The 21,046-nt window shown below is 38.7% G+C and overlaps 1 protein-coding gene across 1 annotated transcript in view; it reads right to left on the bottom strand.

Moving 5' to 3' along the window:
* Positions 1-21,046, bottom strand: part of lrrk2 (leucine-rich repeat kinase 2) — a 137,733-nt gene that overhangs the window by 51,481 nt on the left and 65,206 nt on the right. The window contains exons 23-30 of the mRNA XM_043713611.1: positions 19,132-19,352; positions 16,965-17,209; positions 13,452-13,600; positions 9,883-9,976; positions 4,093-4,279; positions 3,681-3,862; positions 1,693-1,928; positions 731-858 (exon numbers count right to left, since the gene is read on the bottom strand). Coding sequence (XP_043569546.1) covers positions 731-858; positions 1,693-1,928; positions 3,681-3,862; positions 4,093-4,279; positions 9,883-9,976; positions 13,452-13,600; positions 16,965-17,209; positions 19,132-19,352 — 1,442 coding nt within the window. The remainder of the gene's footprint in view (positions 1-730; positions 859-1,692; positions 1,929-3,680; positions 3,863-4,092; positions 4,280-9,882; positions 9,977-13,451; positions 13,601-16,964; positions 17,210-19,131; positions 19,353-21,046) is intronic.

Here is a 21,046-nt window from a genome sequence, read left to right as displayed (position 1 = left end):
TTCCTCCTATTGACCAAGCAGGTTATACCTACCACCTGCATTCTCCTATCACTACCTCACCACTCTGTCCCTCTCCCACCCATAACCCTAAACCTCCTCTCTTTATTTGCAGCTCCCCCTATCCCCACCTCCATTTCTGAAGAAGGGTTATACCCAAAACGTTGACTTTTCCATCTCCTGATCCTGCCTGGTTTGCTGTGTTTTTCCAACCTCCTGGTTGTCTACTTTGGATTCTAGCATTTGCATTTTTTTGTCTCAAGCAGAAAAAAAAGTTTCAATGCAGATTAAATGGCTGTGATGTAGATTGGCCGAATACAGGTGGGTTTGCTCGAAAGTTTTCCACCAAGAAGGCAGGGACATTGATACCCGGGTAAAATACAGTTTAATAAATTATACTAACTACAGTCAGTTCTGCTATAACGCGATAGTTCCATTCTCATACGAACTTGCTATATAAAAAAATCACTCAGTAGCCACTCCATTTAAACTAATGGGGCTGGAATCGCGTTTTTACCAATACAGGTAAGGATAAGTCATGTTCTACAAATAGCAGGCTAAATTCTTCAATCACATTAAAGCTAATTTGCATTGAGAAACACACATTATAGCAGAATCGACTGGATTTCCTCAATTAATCCACAGAAAGAATACTACCAGTAAGCAATATGACAATATATACAAGACTATGCAAAAATGGGGAAATACGGGAATGGTGACAGTCCTTTCATACCTTTATGTTAAACAGCCAATGTTTGATAGCATCAATTTCACCAACTCCTTTACTAAGGTCACAGACAACAAGGTATAGGGCTCGTGGAGACATAAAGTGGGGATGTGTGCTGTAGAACTCTTCTTGCCCTTATAAAAATAAAATTGCATGATTATTTAAAAAGAAAATTGGCCAGTTACATTTTGTGCTTGATTTATAATGAGGAAGGAGGTGGAATATCTAGGTATGAGCTATGCATGCAAATGAATGCCATGGAGTGCTGCTGGGTGAACAACAGTAGTGTGATGAGATGAGATGTTGTCTGTGTTGTGGCAGGAAATGTCACGTGAAGGCACAGTCACTGACAATGACCATTCTCATGGCACAACTGTCATGCCCTTAAGTCCAGATACCAAGATTTACTTCCTTTGTCATTTGCTCCCAATTCACTCTGAGTTTGATCCTTAAAAGCTGAAAACCATGGTATCATGCTGCACTAACACTAATTTCTTCAGCATCAAATTCATCACACAGGAACCCTCATCTTGCCTACATTTGTTTCATTTGCAATTTTTTAAACTGCAACATTGCTATTCAGTGCAGCTTTCCTTGAAGAGGGACAGACTGTTTTTAAGAGCACAACAGTGCTGAGCACACAGCAGCCAGGAATGAGTAAGTAATCAACTTGTTCAGGGATGTTATTACACACCTCGAGAAAAAGTACGACCTGAACCCAATCCTCCTGTTTCAGACGTAAGGGCACTACCACTGCACCACCTGAAGTAAGAGACACGCTTTCTCCTGTGCTACAATCTTGGTAATCAGATGAAAACACCAAACTTACATGCTTCTCAATTCCAACAGTGGTGTAGGCATGTCACAAATCAGATCTTAGCAGGTGAAGTTTGACTGAAGGGAACAAAAACAAGCTGGATATTTAAAGTTTAAGAAAACAAGCCTCAGGAAAACAAGCAGCAATTTACCTGCAAAATCCCAGACACTCAACGTGCATTCCTTTCGCTTCCCTTTCTTTTCTTTTACATGAATTGACCACTCCTTAACATCAATTCCAATCGTGGCTTTCTCTCGCTCCAGGTTTGGTTGCTTGCATTTCATCAGCTGCTGAAGCAATGTGGTTTTTCCACTACCAGCATTTCCCACTATCATAAGTTTCATTCTGTAATAAGGCACAGCTTTCTTCAAGCGCTGATGCAGAAATCTAAAATGAGAAAGATACATAAGAGAATTCTTGAGAAAAATAATGAAGGTGCAATCAAATTAATATTGACCCCAAAACTGACTCAGCTTGGGAACTAAGTGGATGGTGGGAATTGGGGAATCACAGAGGACAGAGAATCTATACAGGTGCAGCATGGTGGCTCAGTGTTTAGCACTGCTACCTCACAGTGCCAGAAGCCCAGTTCAATTTACTATCAGTGTGGAGTTTGCACATTTTCTCTGTGTCTGAGTGGGTTTCCACCAAGTGCTCTGGATTTTCTCCCACTGTCCAAAGATGTGAATTGGCCGTGCTAAATTTCCTATAGTGTTTAGGGATTTGTAGGTTAGGTGTGTTAACCATGGGAAATGCAGGGTTACAGGGATAGAGTAGGGGGATGGTCTGGGTGGGTTGCTCTTCAGAGGGTCAGTGTGGTCTTGTTGGGCTGAATGGCCTGTTTCTACACCATAGAGATTCCATGGAAATCACCATAATGACATGAACCCAAACCAATGCATCATAGGTTCCACACTAAAGACTGATGAAAATGCTAGTTTGAGTGCAGTAAGGAAACAGATGCACTAAGTGCTAACAACAGATAAAGAATTTCTAGCCACTATAAAGAAAATTTACAAATGTGGTATATCATTCACTCAGAAGAAAATTCATCCTACACTTTTAGCAAAACAAGTTCTCTCTTATAATCTGTTCCTTATGGATTTTTTTTTGCCTTCTGTACAATGATTCAAACTTCATTAATATTTCCTGTTTTCTGCTTCCATGTTATTAGTCTGTGCCTCCAAATAAGGATTTAAAATATCTGATTGGTTTGAAGAGTCACTTGTTGTTGATGTTGTTCACAGACACTGCAGCCCCTTATAGAGGCTGCCACTTTGGATTAGGCATATACAGGAATGTCCAGTAACTACCCTGTGAAAAGGTTTTGACAACTATACATGAGGTATCACAGCCATTTCTTCAACACTCAGACCAAAACCTGAGCCAATATTCTTTAATGGAGAACCAGGGTTCTTAATACAAAATCTACACATCTACTCTAACTGCAGACTGGCAACATGTTCCATTGCACTGTGACTAGAAAATAGTGATCAAATTAACTTCTAAAAAGTTTTGACTTTGTATGGAATTGTACTGAATGAATGTAAAGTAGTGCAAGCTAGCAAGCATCCTAGAAACAGAAGCAGTCTCTCCTTCAAGGTGTAATAGTCCAGTCACTTTATACCCAAGTGAAACAATAACATAATTGGTCTTTTAGTTTCATATTTCACACACTTCCAAGTCTCAATAAACACAAAACTATGTCACGTAATTTTCAAATCACACTTCTGTTGGCAGACACAAGACCTTAATCATCGATAACTGGTCACTAGTCCATAGACTTGTTATTACCAACCAAAGCCCCATCAGAATACAGAATCCTTGCCTCTGCGACCTAATCATCATTTATCTTTTCAAGCAGCTGTTGAAATGATGCTTGCAGTAAGTGTCAGATTATTTGCTTTTGAAAACACTCAGAAAGAAGAGTCATACAGCACAGAAACAGGCCCTTCAGTCTAACTCGTCCATGACAATCTTTTAAAATCTGATTTTAAAATAGTTTTTTCTCATTTCAGACCATGATTTTTAAAAACATAAAAATAAAAGACAAGGTTTTTATAACACCTGCATAAACTCCTTTCAATTTCCAGAAACTAGCACAAAACATAGTTTGTTTTTTGAAGTAAAGTTTGTCACCTGATGATATCTTTTGTTTTGCTGCCCACATGTTTTAAATCCAAATCCAGAAACAACCCTTGTAGTTCAAGCTCCCACAACTTATGCAGCTTCCCCATTTCATTTGGCAAGGATTTCAAGTCAGAGTTATTACTCAAGAGTAATGATGTCATGTTTTCTAGCAGACCAATTTGAGGAGGTAGCTGAAAGCAACAGAAAGTCCAAATTAAATTGCAACTGAAGCCTTGATATATCTAAATAGAAAATCAATTAAACCTAAACATTTCAAAAACATGAATGTGGACAACTGTAGCAAGGCACATTTAAAAAAAAAATTTCTTTTACATTTCTGACATGCTAGAAAGATTTTTAGAAAGCTTCAATAATTAGTTAATTAATTTACAATGTATTAACATAAAATTCAAAATTTCACCTCCTTCAATTTGTTATTAGTGAGATTCAGCTTTTCTAGTCTTGACCATTTATTCACTCCTTCACTCAAATCCAAAACACTGATTTGGTTATGGCTGAATATCAACTCCCTTAAACTTGAAGACTCCCAATGTAAAGGCCCAGGAAGCTCGGATATGTTGTTGTGACTTAGGTTGACACTCCTTAAACTAGAAAGAAAATAAAGATAACACACATCATTTTCTAAAAATAAACTAAATTTATGGTAGTCAATTGCAAGACAGCAAAAACAGGACTAATTATTTAATTTACTGAATTCCTAAATATTCATATGTGCTTTCAGACTCCCTTCAAAACATTGAGCTTAACTCAATATATGCATCATTAAATATCCACAGTTTAAACCCAGCACTCATTCTATACAGTACATGGAAATTATTAAAAGGCTACATAATAGTGCATCAGTCATAAGACCAAAGAGAGAATTACTCAACTTGTTGTTTCAAAACTTTTATAGCTTTCCCTTCTCACCCTAAACCCATGCCCTCTAGTTCTCGACTCCCCCACACCAGGGAAAAGATTTTGTCTATTTATCCTATCCTCATGCCTGCATTTTCCCATTATTTAATCAATGCTATTTAGAATGCCAACAGAACAATGCATGAGTTAACATAACTTCAGCTTCACAACTGATGTATTATTTACATAAACACAGAAATTTCATAGAGTCACACAGCACAGAACACCCTCCAATCCAACAGTCCACATCCTCAAACAAAACTAGTTTCATTTACCTGCATTTGGCCCATATCCCTCTAAACCTTTCCTATTCGTGAACTTATCCAAAAGCCTTTTCAACAGTGTAACTGTACCTGGTAGTTCATTCCACATATGAACCACTGTCTGTGTAAAATAAATTGCCCCTCATGTTCTTTTTAATTCCTTCTCCTCTCACCTTAAAAATATGCCCCCTAGGTTTGAACTCCACCACCTTAGGGAAAAGACTCTTGTCATTCACCTTATCTATGCCATGCATAACTTTATAAACCTCAATAAGGTCACCCTTCAACCTCCTATGCTCCACTGACAATGTCCCAGCCTTTCCTTCTAACTCAAACCCTCCAATCCGAGCAATATCCTGGTAAATCTTTTCTGAACCCTGTCCAGTTTAATAATATCCTTCCTATAAAAGGCAATCAGAACTGCATACAGTACACCAGAGGAGGCCTCACCAATGTCCCGTGCAATCTCAACATGAGAACCTAACTCCTATAATCATAGGTCTGAGAAATGAAAGCCAGCATGTAAACGCTTCGTTAACCACCCTGTCTACCTGTGACACAAATTTCAAAGAATACCTCACATTTATTCAAATTAAACTCCACCTACTACTCCTCAGCCCATTGACCCAGTTGATCAAGATCCCTTTGTAATCTTAGATATAACTTTCTTCACTGTCCACTATAACTACCAATTTTGGTGTCATCTGCAAATTTGCTAACCATGCCTCCTATATTCTCATCTAAATTATTTATACAAATAACAAACTACAGTAAACTACAGTTGAACCAGCACTGATTCCTGAGGAACACCACTGGTCACAGGCTTCCAGTCCAAGAAACAACTCACCACCGCCACCCTCTGTTACCTACCATAAAGCCAATTTTGGATCCAATTTGCAAGCTCACCCTAAATCTAATGTGACCTAACTTTACTAATTAATTTGCCATGCAGCATCTTGTCAAAGACTTTACCAAAGTTTAAGTAATCAAAGTCTACTGCTCTAGCCTCGATCTTTTTGATTGCTTCAATAAAAAAAACTCTAGTTCGTGAGACACAATTTCTCTCACACATGCTATTTAATAAATCCTTGCCTCTCCAAATGCACGTACACCCATCTTTCAAACTCATCTCCAACAACTTACCCAACACTGATGTAAGATTCACAAGTCTATAGTTTCCAGACTTCTCTTTACAGCCTTTCTTAACTCTGGCCCAACATTAGCCGCCACCCCATCCTCCAGTACTTCACCCATATTTACTGATGATACAAATATCTCTGCAACTCGCCCTGCAATTTCATCCCTAGCTTCCTGCAACTTGATCAGGTTCTGGAGATTAATCTACCTTTGTATTTTCTAAGACTTCCTGCACGTATCTTCTGTAATGTGAACTGTTTTCGAAACATCAATACATGGAATTTGAGAACACAATACAAACGTTCAACTTCAGGATTTGGGGCCACTTGATACAATTGGGAAAATTCATCAATACAAATAAAATAATATAGAGTTCTTTCTCAACAGTAAAAAAACTGACACGGAATATTCATTTAATATCTCTCCAAATTCCTGCCTGAGATTCAACACAAAGACAACCTTGTTGATCTCGAAGAGGCCCTGCTCTCTCTCTAGTTGCTCCCATGCTCTTAATATACTTGTAAAATCTTTGTGGATAATTTTCACCCTCATTTGCCAAAGCTTTAGATTAGATTCCCTTCAGTGTGGAAACAGGCCTTCAGCCCAACCAGTCCACACGGACCCTCCAAAGAGTAACCCACCCAGACCCATTTCCCTCTGACTAATGCACCTAACACTGTGGGCAATTTAGCATGGCCAATTCACCTGACCGGCAGGATATTGCAGGAAGTCTTCGAAAATACAAAGGTAGATTAATCTCCAGAACCTGATCAAGTTGCAGGAAGCTAGGGGTTTAGATAGGGTCGACAGTGAGAATCTTTTTCCACGTATGGAGTCAGCTATTACAAGGGGGCATAGCTTTAAATTAAGGGAGGGTAGGTATAGGACAGATGTTAGGGGTAGGTTCTTTACTCAGCGAGTCGTGAGTTCATGGAATGCCCTGCCAGTAGCAGTGGTGGACTCTCCCTCATTATGGGCATTTAAGCGGGCATTGGATAAGCATATGGAGGATAGTGGGCTAGTGTAGGTTAGGTGGGCTTGGATCGGCGCAACATCGAGGGCCGAAGGGCCTGTACTGCGCTGTATTCTTCTATGTTCTATGTTCTATCTTTGGACTGTGGGAGGAAACCGGAGCACCCGGAGGCAACCCACGCAGACATGGGGAAAATGTGCAAGCTCCACACAGACAGTCACCTGAGGCTGGAACCGAACATGGGACCCTGGTGATGTGAGGCAGCAGTGCTAACCACTGAGCCACCGTGCCGCCCTATATAGGTGAAGCTATCTCATACCCCCCCCTTGCCTTCCTGATTACATTCTTAATAATGCCCCTGTAGTATTTATAGTCTTGAAGTTATTCAATTGATTCCAGTTATCTATTTCTAATATATGATTACTTTTTAAAAAAATCTTATTATTTCAGAAGTGCTACCAATGCAGTTGGGTCATTTGAAATACGTGCATCAACAAGTTAACAGTAGGAAAGATTTTCCACAAAGATAACCAGAGAATATTATCAAAAATGTTAACTGTGCACAATGAGTCAAAAGCAATGGAAGTTCATCAACTCCCATGAGCCTCAAGCTGGTTAGGTCACAGAGCTGTTCAGCATGGAAACAGACGCTTTGGTGTAAATCATTCATGCTGACTAGATATTCCAAATTAGTCAAGTCCCATTTGCCAGCATTTGACCCACCGTATCTCTCTAAACCATTTCTATTTATATAGCCATCCAGATGTCTTTTAATTGTCGTAATTGTACCAGCCTCCACCACTTCCTCTGGCAATATTTGAAGCATTTCACAGCAGATGTGACACTAACAATGGTGGCACCAGGTTAAGGATTTGGATTGGAAGTTATAGAAGGGAATGGGCAATGAAAATAGGGAAAATATGAGCAAATTGGAAACAATGTGGTGAGTTTTAAGGAAATACACCCAATTATCAGGGAAATATTTCATATTGCCAATAGTATACAGGAGCATAGCATAGAGGGTTGAGCAAACTATGGAGCCAGCCAAGAGAATTAAAGCAACAACATCACCTGTAATGCTCAGTGCTGTATAAGGTTGGAGGAGGAAACAGTGATAGCAGAAAAGACTGTTTAGAGCAAGCAATGGAATTTGAGAACACAATACAAAACATTCAACCTCAGGATTTGGGGCCACTTGATACAACTGGGAAAATTCATCAATACAAATAGAGTAATATAGAGTTGTTTAAATATTTGCAGTTCTCAAATATTGTTACATCATTTATTTTTGATGATGTTACACTGAAAACATTCCTGGAATCTAAATTGCCTGTGAGAGTTGCAGTGACTCATCCGCAGCAGCACATAAAATTATGAAGTGGGAAGGTCTAATTGAAGGAAGGGAAAAACCCAAGCCGCAGGTATCTACGAAACTACAGGTTGTTGCAATTAAGTTACATAAATGAATTTTCAACAGAACCTGGCTCAATCTAAGTTTTTATATATCAGATTTTGCAACTTTATATTATGTTACAAATTCCATTTTTAGAAGATGTATACAGCTGACGAACTGTGTCTGTTGATACGGAGTGGTAGCTTAGATATGCAAAATATTTAGCTGTGTCATTTTCAACCGATTAATAGCATATGATTTATACCATTGAGCAAATCAGCATGGTTAATTTCATTGACTGCTATTTGACATAATTAGACAAGCGTGGCACTTGACATTTGCAACACATTGCGGTTATCTAAAATAAAATCATCTTGGGAGCCCTCTTTGGAACAGTCAGTGTTCCTATATATGGAACAGAAGACCAAGGTTCAAGTCCCACCAGCTCCAGACATGTGTGGTAACATTTCTGAACAGATTCATTAGAAAATATCAAATAGATGGTCACACTTGAAGACTGTGGCAGAGGCAATATTTTCAATCGTGTAATAGATCTGACTATTAGAACCAGGCAGTAATAGCAGATTTTCTTTTAGAAATCACCGTTTTTGCAACAGTGGCTGTAATAGAAGCCCAAGGCAAGGATACCTGCTGTAAGTAACTCACCTCCTGACTCCCTAAGCCTGTCCACTAACTACAAGGCACAATTCACAAGTATGATGGAATATTACCCTCTTGCCTGGATGAGTACAGCTCTAACATTGAAGAAGTTCGACATATCCAACTCGCTTGACTGGCATTGCATCCACAAACATTCACTCCCTCCACCACTAATGCTCAGGAGCATCAGTATGTATCAACTATAAGATACATTGCAGAAATTCACCCAGATTTCTTAGACAGCACTTTCCAAATCTATGGTCACATTCATTGCGAAGAACAAGGGCAGCAATACATGGGACAACACATCCTGTAAGTTCCCCTTAAAGCCACTCACCATCATAACTTGGAAATGTATCATCTTTCCTTCAATGTCACTGGGTCAATAGTCTGGAACTCCTTCCCCAACAACATTGTGGGTGAACCTACACCAATACACAGCAGTGGTTCAAGATGACATTTCACTACCACCTTCTCAAAGGCAACTAGATATAGGTAACAAACACTGGCACAGCCAGCAATGCCTAGATCATTCAGACCTTTGATTATTTACAATGGAGCAGAATGCAAGAAGAATGAATCTCATTTTAGTGAAGACCGTAAGGACAGTTGATGTGGAACGTGGAAAAAAAAATGTTACTGTGGGGAATACACTTCAGAGATCAGATATTGTTCATACATAGTAATGAGATGCTGCTGCTGCCAAGTCTGCAAATATTTTGCTTGAGTTAGAAGCACTTGATGTGAAACATCAGGTCATAAAATATTCGACGCTCGAGGATAATATCCCCCATTCTGATGAACACATACATTCATTCATGCATTCAAAAATGATATAAAGCAAAGCTGATAGACAATGGCACATACTGTTGAAGCTTAAGAACTGCTTCGGGAACGCTGCCAAACTTGTTGCTGGCTAAATCAATTGTAGTAATCTTTGATGGCAAACCTGGCAACGTACCTGTTGAAATGAAATAGACAATTAGAAAACCACAGAACAAAAGTTACGAGGCTGAATTTTATTTGTCAGTGATGCAGAATCCAAACCCAAGTGAAACAAAAATAATAAAGCTCAACAGGGAGGAAGATCGAATTTAAAACATTTTTCAAGTCCAAAGAAGGAATAAAAGTTAATTTTCTTACGATGCAACATTTTTGTGAATTGTTATTGAAATAATCTTGTTTAAGCTCAACAAATTAAAATTGCAAGATCATTAGAGAAATAAGGTATATGCTGATTTTAAAACATAACCACTAAAACTACACCGACAACAGTTTCATTAAACTAAAATGACCAATTATGTCTGCAAAGTCCAGCTGAATACAGTAGTCTTCAAGGAATGTAAACTTCTATTGTGGATTCTTTCCTCCATTCAACGAATAAAATTTCTAAATTTGAAATTCCAGACAACAAAAACATTTGAAGTTTATTCTCTCAACAAGCATCTTGCAAGTTGCTTCCACTATAATTCGTAGAAGTATTTTCATAACAGGGTAATTCCACAACAAATATGGAAATATCCATTTCCTAGTTAATCTGAGGTATAGCAGTCAGTTTCTTGATCATTTCAAATTACACTCAAAGACTTTTAAAACATTCTTATTAGTGTCACAGGCATACAAAATACAACAGATGTTTTAGAGCCTCCTCACAGACCTGAAGTGAGCATAATCAGTTAAACAAACTAAAGGGAAGGGAGTGTGCAAAGAGTTTAATGTGAGGCCTATTTTCAGTGCCTTTTCTTAAACTTGCACAAATCATCATGAAGACTCGAGCTGTACTGAAAATCATTTGCCTTAAGATACTCCAAACTTTGGTGTTGGTTATCCACACAAAAAGCACAAAACATTCAACAGAAATTTTAAATACCCCTCATTAAGAAATTTGTTGAGAAGCTAAAAACATACAAAAAAAGAGCAGAAATCTGATCTCCCTAAGACTTTTCAAAGTGCTTTCAAATAAGTGCTTTCAAGTGTATCTTCAAACAAACCTCCCCATTTACAATAGGTTGATTTTCTATTTTTGACAGAAGGCTGAAATATAAAAAGCTGTAGGAAATAAAGGCAGCAGAATAGCTTTGAGGACATGTTAGCTTTAGCTCATTGGTAGCATCATTAACTCTGAATCAAAGACGTAGAGCTCAATTTTCCTGAAAATCAGTTTTGCATCAATCTTGGTAAGTTTCATTGAGTATCTCCCTTCACGAGTACTCGCAACTTGTCTCATGCAATCTAATACTACAGAACTCATTCAATATAGACAACCCTCATACAATCCTGCCCTCAACAGTGGTGCAATGCTTGATGCTGGGGTCTACCAGCATTCACAATGTAGGCATCATATTTAAACTCCAGCTTTGCACCATGCTACCAGCTTGGACTGAAGTAACCACCTCAGTCGGTGCAGTGTTCAAAGATGAGAGAAATGCACAGCAACACTGCAAAAAAGTTAATGGATACATTCCACCATCTTCTCTTTGCTACCTCAAACTCACTCACTCACTCTGGCACTGCATCCACAAAGGTTCATAAACTACCACTCACAATATTGCATACAACATCTTTTCTTAATGGCATTCAACCTCACCCATCCCAAAAACTTTCCTGCCCTCTACACTTCCTACGTACTGAATTGCGTTACCTTTCCTAACCGATAAAGGGAAAAAAATCCTTGACTGACCAGAATTCCCCCTCGAATGATCAAATATGATAAACTATCTGGCTGTCTGTGCTAAAAGGCAAGGCAGAGATGGGAGTGTTCAAGTGGATGCAAAGTGAGTGAACACTAAGAAAGCAAGCTGAGAGACCCATGTTTTGACATGTTCCAATGCACCAGGTGGATGCCTCTCCTTGTGGACAAAATAGCCAGCCTACAGTGTCAGTGAGCTCCGACGTATAATACTGAAGTGCCGAATTACATTAAAGGGGAGTCCCAAAAGTGCCATGATGAGGTGAGAAGACTGGTGCTATGCTAACATCAACTTCCATGGGCAGAGAGTGCAAGCAATCACTGCCCTTGGAGTGTGACTGAGGTGTAGGGGAATATTGGTCAAGATCGAGGCTCAGAGAAGATACTAGTGAGCTATAACCAACAGATGCTCACTCTGACATTCATCTTGGAATTTGTTGGCATGAAATTTCTCTCCACTGGGAAAATAGCAGCCTGCATTTAAATTAACTGAGGTTAGACAATAATGGGATGCTATTCGTTTGTTCAGGCCCTCACTGCTCATGAGGGAGCTTCTCATCCAACCATGAAAACCTTGGGTGGAAAACTAGACTACTTTTTCCTTGATTTTGAGAATTTAATTTTACATACTCATCATATTTTTCACAATTGATTGTCATTGCTCATGTCATTCAGATGCTGGGAAAATCCATGTACATAAAACTTGTGCACATATAAGCTGATGCTTTAGTGTGGAACATAGGTATTATTTCATAGCAGAGTTTTTCCTTTTAGATGGGACACTACAATCAAATTCTGTCTGTTATCACTGGTAGATGTAAAAGATCACATGGTATTATTGGAAGGAAGATACTCACTCCTGCACCCTGTTCAATATTTATTCCCCAACCGATGTCATTAAAAATAAAACTGCCTGGTTATCATCTCATTACTGTTGGTGGTTTGCAAGTTCCTTCTATGGAACTCACAGCTGCAAAGCTTTCCAGCTGTCTCTAATGAATGATTTTGGTGGATTCTTTTGATTTGATTCCATCCAGCCTGAACTATAAACAGAAGTTACTGTTACTTTTTTTGTTAGAATCAACTACTTCATACAATCAATTCACAGAAGACAGAAACAGTACCTCTCTTCCAACCTTAATTTCCAAACTAAATCTGTGATTACAGGTTGGCACACGACTGTAATTTCTCTAATCTTCCTAAAATCTCAAAGTAAGGAATATTCCACTTATCATAAAAACAAAGCACAACTCCTGTCAAGTCGCTAGAAGAGCCATAATGCAAAACTCACAAGGGCTTCAGCATAGCAGAAGGAATTCAGACAGCTTTGAGCTTATATTTCTCAGCTAAGAAGTCAATCTTTTAAGGTCTGGACAAAGTCGATAGAAACTTTCCCATTAATGGAAAGGCGGAGAACCAAAAGGCACAGACACAGATTTAAAACAATGAGCAAAATAATCAATATAGATATAAAGAAAACATTTTTTTTAAGCAGTGTGAGGTTACAGTCTGGAAGGCACTCCTGTAAGGGTGCTGGGTTGATAGATACAGTCACAGTTTTCAAAAGGACATTGGAATAAACATGGAATGGGAAAATAATTTACAGGAAAGAACTATGGAATGGGACAAGCTAAACTGCCCTTGAAGAAAGTTGGCAACAATGCAAATGGTCACTTCTGTGCTGTAACTAACCAGCCTATAACTCTATAACCTTTAATCTTTGGAATCTATTTATCAATATACTTACTGAGGTGATTCTCTGAGATTCTGAATGTGTCTAGCTTTGAGCATTGCATCAGAAATGTGTCCAGAATGTTAGGAATGCAGTTTTGACTAAGATCTAGTAGATTAAGCTCAGTCAAACACAGTGAAGATACAATTGTCCTCATTTTATTTCTAAAATGGAGAGAAAAAAGAATCCAAATTAAATTCAAAGCAAGTTTCTGAATCTACAAAATAAAACATTAAGATATTAGTTCCATGTTAAACATTGCTGGTTTTTACTCCGTAGTCAATTGACTGCCATGAATATCCGAGCTGAAAATGTGTTGCTGGAGAAGCGCAGCTGGTCAGACAGCATCCAGGGAACAGGAGAATCGACGTTTCGGGCATAAGCCCTTCTTCAGGAAGAAGGGCTTATGCCCGAAACGTCGATTCTCCTGTTCCCTGGATGCTGCCTGACCTGCTGCGCTTCTCCAGCAACACATTTTCAGCTCTGATCTCCAGCATCTGCAAACCTCACTTTCTCCTGCCATGAATATCCATTTGGTTGGTGAATACTTTTTAGGGAAAGAATACTTTTCTTAGTCCGACCTATGTAATTCCAGACCTACTCAATGTTACTCTATGTTAACCCAATGTTAAATCATATCAAATCAATGATCTGAATTCAATCTCAAACAATTCTAGAAATTCTTAAAGTATGGATGAGGTGGAGGATTAGTCCACAATCATAAATTTTATTGCCTTCATGAATTTACTTCCTTGATTTCCACTTCGGAATTTATTTGAAATAAACGTATTACATATTTTGATACTGGAGCCACATGGAATTCAGTGCTATCTCGGAGGGAGTACTTTTTTCTCATGATTGAGTTAGTAATATGATCCCATTGACAATGAAGGAAAACCTCTGACCTGAACAAGAATATGAAATCTTATACAAAACCCAAGAGATTTTTTTAATCTTATTCTATTACAAAACAGTATTTATTAATTCATTGAAGTTAGTTTGGGGCAGCTTAGATCTGGTTTATAATGGACAACTGGTTCACCAATGTGGAATTATGCCAATAGCATGGGTTTACTTTGCACAATGTTTGAGGTTATCACAAGGACTTTCAGTCTCAACCACTGGTTGGCCTCAGTTAAACCACCACCAGTTGTCTCTCTAGCATGAGTGCAGCGCTACAGTCTGGTAGGACATTGGTGACTTTACCTTTTTAAGGCTTAGATATTCTGTCAAGGCCACCATTTATTACTAATTCCTAATGGCCCAAACTAAGTGGCTTGTTAGATTATTTATATGGCTATTAACAGTCAACCACATTGATGCACATCTAAATGACAAAGGCCAGACTAAGTCAAGTCTGCAGCTTTCTTTCGGAAAGAGTATTGGTCCGCCAAATAGCTATGCACAAAAATCAGTTGTTGACTTTTACTCAATATTAAATAAATTAATTTTAAAGTTCTCCAGCTATGGCGATGGGATCTGAACTCGTCTCTGATTCATTCCTTTTACATTTTTGCTGTATATATCGACCTGTATTCAATAATACAACAACATAAACATTGAAAATCAACAAATAAGGTTATTCTGAATTAGGCGAATATTGCCTGATTAATGTTAGTTCTTTTAACCAATACAACATTGACTTGATTGCAACTGATTTACCAACACATCCATCTTTAAGGTTTTCTTCAGGCAGATCAAATTTTAGATACAGCTTCCAATTATTTTCAACATGGATTGAATTAGGAAATAACAAAATTGGTAGAATAGAGTACATTGGTTAGAAAGTAACTAAAGCATATGTCAAAATGAAAATCTGTGAAATAAAAATGAAAAAGAGAATAATGGAGAACAGAAGCATCACAGCTTGTGACATCAAGTCAGGCTATCCTGTGGTTAGTTTAGTGGAAATGGTCATTCAGCAAACATTGGAAGCATATTTCTTCCAAACCACTTATTTTTAAAAGGCCATTCTTGGATCACAACACTTATTGGATTATTGATCTGAATTAGGTAGTTAAGGTCTGAAAAGCAAACAGATTTCCTTCCCAGAGGTGAACAACTCATCAGTCATCTACTCCAGCATTAAAGGAGTCCTATGTTTCTATGTAACTTAATATCTTTCACTGAAGCATGAGGTAACAGATGGATCTAAATTACAGGTTAAGCTCAGCAAATACAGAGCGAACTCAAACTGCAGAGATGTGCGAATGTAAAGCTTTTGTTTTTGAAAAATCTAAGTGGAAGGGATGATAATTTTGCCACATTCAGAAACAAACTTTGTACAAATGCTTAGAAAAGTTCATACAAGTTGTTAACAGTTTCCAAAATGCTGACAGCTCAAGCAATCTCATTCAACTGATAAAGGCTCAATGTCTGAGACCACAGCTTCATGGCAATTAATCATGGGCATTCTTTTGTATGATTTCATGTTTTAGGATTATTAGTAGTGCTTTGGGTTCACATTTCATAGTTCAGTTTGTTGTCTGTCAAAAGTGAAATCCAAGGCCTCCCCCATGACACAGTGAGCTAGTTTCTATGCTTGCAGTTGGAAACAAAATAGTCATGACCTAACCTGCATATCTCACGAACATTCCATCAAATGTATTTATTGCCAAAAACAGTAAATATGACAAATGAGATGTAACATACCAAAATGCACTGAAAGTTTACACTTCAGGTTCCATCCAGAGCAAAACAGTGGTGTCAATAATTGGATGTTGTATCAGTTAAATCTAACTTTATTGTATTGGGCCTTTTCAATCCTAACTCATCATATGCAGCAAGCAAACATATCAAACGCTTGAATTCCTTTGATTCCTGACAATAAACAAAATCTTATGGGGCTTATTGGGTGGCAAATTACTATTCTTTCCAGTGACAAAATACACTGAATTTCATGGCGATTATTAAATGTGGCATTGCACATTCAGCTGAGTAAACTGCTATTTGGCTTGAACACTATGACATTACATTTATACTATATTAATTTAGTACTATAACTTAGTATTTATTTTGATCATTTCTTTGGAATGACAGCCTATAGTCAGTAGAGAATGTACTGTCAGCTTATTGGACTCCATTCAATAATTACACAAAACTGTTCAGGTTTTTTATATCAATGCCCGGCTCTTCATTAAACAGTACAGTTGTTTCCCATCATCACTCACACACCCCCATTAACTCATCTTCCTAGTCATCACCTGGGAAGCTAAACAGCTGATGAGCATTTCACGAACATTATTAAGAACATGGTGGGATCTAACATCAACCTTGAGAGAATTTCAGAGTGCATCCTTCAACCCAACTTCATGCTTATGACACATTTCCACTCCTTTAGTGATTTCCAGAGCCACTGTCAAGTTATATAAAGCATATGTTTAGCTTTGTGAGTTGGCCTTTCACTTATAATTACATTGTTAGTGCTGGAGAGAACTTAAGCAGTTACTGTACTTAAATAACTAACAATCTTATTGGCAATAATCACAGTATGAATTAGCATACAGAATAGTCTCTCTAAAAACTTACCCTTTAAGTAATAGTTCCTCTAGTTTTTCTGTGGCTTTATCAAGAGACTCTGGAAAGGAGGAGAGTTGATTTTGAGACAAATTCAATTTTTTCAGGGTTGGGCACGTGGAGTTCAAGATTAGAGAATGGCCAATGCTGTTCCTGGAGATATCAAGGGACGTAATAGACTGCATTTCCAGTACACATGTTGGAAAAGTAGTAAACTTGTTATTGCTGATATCCAAATCTGTCAGACACCTGAGAATCTAAGAGTAAAAATATAATAGCATCATAATATAAAAATAATAAATCTTTCATCAAATCATAAATCCCGATCAGTTTTCTCCATTACATTGCATTAGAAGCATTTACAACTATGTCAGCATTTTGTACATTAACAAATGTGCTGATAAAATATTGACATGACAAAATGTGCCAAATGTGTTCATGTTGTGTGAACACTATGCCACTTTCTAAACAAATCTGTTGCTTTCTTTAAGAAATTCTACAACCCAGCTCTCCAGCAAAACAGAACACAAACATTGGCATGCCAATTGCAAACCAAGACTGCACAACATCCACTGTTTCTGGTGCAGGTAGTGCACAAGTTTTATGCAGTCAACTAATTCAAATTATTAAAGCAGGCAACTGAACCAAGCATATTGTTGATTATTGCATGTCCAATTAGGATGGGTAAAATTGTGAGGCTAGTAAAAATCAGTTTGCATACCTCAGGCCAGACTGTACTCCTAAAGGGGAGTTAACTGAAGCAGACACTGGAAACCATTCTACAACTGATTGTAAAGGCAAAATCCCCATGCCCAAATCTGCATCACCAGCCTCACACACTTCTCAATGCACCACAAATCTTAATTGTGTCTAACTGTTACACTTCTTTTCCTCTTGCAGAAGGAGGAATTGCACAAACCCAGGCAGTAACACCTTACTAGCATGCTGATGGTAACAGGTAAGATGAACAATATTTTGCTGGAGAAGGTGCTCGTCATAATTAGGCTGTGGTCAAGTTATGGGACTAAAACTAGTGAAGAGGAAGAAATCTACATGGAGATAGTACAACACCAATTTAGAACACAGTTTCTCACAAAACTTTTCTTGCCATTTTTACCAGAATGCATTTGTAGCGGACACAATTTGGCACACATGTAGATCCAACCATGATGCAGCACTTAATTGGCTTCCATTGCCACAAAGAGTACAGTCTGAATATAACAGAGGAAGACCTCACTACTGCCATTAAAGGAGTGAATGCATAAGGGATACCTTAATCCAGTAATGTTCTCCAATTTATTACTGGCAGACCTGAGGCATCATCCAAGGAACTATGGTAGGGATTTTGCAATCAATCAAAGCAACAGCCAATTGAGATAAATCACCAACTAACCTGAAAGTACTTGATGATCTTTTAAATATTGCTAGTGAAGGCCATTCCTGCTGCTTCACACATGCTTAGTGGTGCAAGGTTAATAGAGGGCATTACTGGAGCAGGGAGTTCTGATATGGCAGTGCTGGCATGAAACTGAAATTATAGGACAACTTATCTCATATCTATCTTCTTTGCATACTTCCAATGCATGGTCTTTGGATATCAATGCTTTCATCAAAAGTATTTGAGAGAAAGTGAGGGCTGCAGATGCTGGAGATCAGAGCTGAAAATGTGTTGCTGGAAAAGCGCAGCAGGTCAGGAAGCATCCAAGGAACAGGAGAATCAACGTTTCGGGCGAAGGGCTTATGCCCGAAACGTCGATTCTCCTGTTCCTTGGATGCTGCCTGACCTGCTGCGCTTTTCCAGCAACACATTTTCAGCTTTCATCAAAAGTATCCAATATCATCAGCACCAAAAGCGTGTACATACTGGAGATGCTGTTTCAGAAGTAAAATGGTAGTGGTGGGACTGAGAAAAGGGAAATGAAGGAATGAGACTTTATTGTGTCTTCCTGTTACTTAAATCTTATAATGTTATTAAGATTACCATTTACTTTCATATCAAGTTATACTCAAGTATTCCAGGTTTTACAACGGATATCAATAGAACGTAACTCTCCTTCCTTCATTTCTCTTCTTGCTTTTTTCATGTTACATAGGTTATTAAAATGAACACAATCCTCAATGATTAAGATTGTCTGAAATGATAGGTTCTAATATCTATATATAAAAAACAAGTTCTTACTGTGCACAAGTGTTGCGAGAAACTTGTTAAGTTATTTTGACTTAAATCCAGCTTTTGTAGTTGTGCAAGGAATGGAGCAATACAACATGTGTGATTGATGGAATTTAGATGCTCCAAGTCATTTGCAGAAAGATCCAAGGACCAGATGAATTCTGTCTCAGTCGCATGCTGCACCCAGTGGTCATTCGCACTTCCAAATGAAGGTCTTGGCGAAGCACAGTCTAGGATAAAATATATCTAAACTTATAAATGTTGCCCCAGTTAGTTTCTTCACATTTAGATTTAGATTTTATTGTCACGTGTACTAAAGTACAGGGTACAAGAGTACAGTGAAAAGTGTACAATGTCGCAACACATGGCGCCATCTTAGGTACAAAGTACCTCGGTACAAAATCTTAATTACAGAAATAGAAAAATAGAGAAATAGGTAGGAAAGTTTAGCACTACAGTTCTTAACATAAAAGTAGAAAAATAAAGCAATTTAAGAGCTGTTCATGAATTTTCTGATATTACTGAAACATACGAACACGAGAGAAAATACTTGCAGTTCTGAAACCCCAAGTAATCCCCATTGTTTTTATGACTTGGAGGTGGTGGTGTTGGACTGGGGTTACAAAATTAAAAATCACACAACAGGTTTAGTTCAACAGGTTTATTTGGAAGCACTGGTTTTCAGAGCGCTGCTCCTTCATCAGGTGGTTGTGGAGTATAAGACAGAGAATTTATAGCAAAAGTTTACAGTGTGAGGCAAGTGAAATTATATACAGAGGAAACTCGATTATCCGAATACCAATTATCTGAAAATTGGATTATCCGAAGGAGATCTCAAGGTCCCGATAGAAACATTACAAAGACATGTTTCCAGCAGTGATCACGTCTTTTGTTTACAGTGATTAAACAGGCACCGTCTCCAAATGACTGACTACCCACCCTCTCTCTCTCCCCACACTTTCCCTAGAATTCTACAGAGGGGTGTACCCTAACCCCCCACTTCCCCAGGAATAATCTCTCCAAAATTGTCCTGTACAATGCAAAGGTGGAACTTGTCAAAAGCTTGCAGCAAAAAGTTGTGTGTGTGTGCGTGCTATTTGGAGACTTACCCCACAAAGGCAGCTGCAGCAGCAGCAGTCTCTATGTTGGTATACAGTGCGGCTGCGGTGGGGATGGCTGTGTTGGGGGCAGGGGTTCACACACTTTGTGCTGGGAGCGGGGACGGGTTGGACTGGGTTTGGGGGCAGGATTGGACTGGGATGGGAGCGGGTGGAGGGGGCGAAACAAGGTTGGACTGGATTTGGGGGAGCGGTGCTGTACGGGGCTGGGGATGGTCCTGAGGGCAGGGCCTTGCGCGCTGTGTGCTGATGCAGTCTCCTGAATAGGGAGCAGACTTTAAAACTCCGAGCCACAGAGGAAAGGCATTTAATCGATTTTCCGAATACTCGATTATCCAAACGAAATAGTGCCCACCCATCACGTTCGGATAATCGAGTTTCAACTGTATTGAGAAAGACCTGGATTGTTGGTTAAGTCTCTCATCTTTTAGAATGACCATGTTGGTTTCAGTTCTTTCATATGTAAATCTTAGAACTTTTTTTAAAAATATACATTCACAAGTGAACTTTAACAATAGGTGCTATGTCAGTTCAGATAATGCATTGAAGGTGTGAGATGCCCTGTGTGAGGCTGTCTGTGCCCCAATGGTCAGACGGATTCGAATCTAACAAACGGATTTACAGAATCTTGCATGGATTCATGCAGTTTTTGGGCAAGCACAAATTCACCCCAAAAACTTGTCTGCATGTATGCGTGTGCATGGGGCAACATGAACCCAAGATCCCGGTCGAGGCCATCCCCATGGGTACCGAACTTGGCTAACAGCCTCTGCTTGGTCACTTTGTCTGTCCCGAAGTCTGTAGGG

Source organism: Chiloscyllium plagiosum, chromosome 23 (genome assembly GCF_004010195.1).
Source record: "Chiloscyllium plagiosum isolate BGI_BamShark_2017 chromosome 23, ASM401019v2, whole genome shotgun sequence".
In the NCBI taxonomy this organism is placed as follows: domain Eukaryota; kingdom Metazoa; phylum Chordata; class Chondrichthyes; order Orectolobiformes; family Hemiscylliidae; genus Chiloscyllium; species Chiloscyllium plagiosum.
The sequence above is the reverse complement of the archived record's forward strand: the minus strand, read 5'-3'. Positions and strand labels throughout refer to the sequence as shown.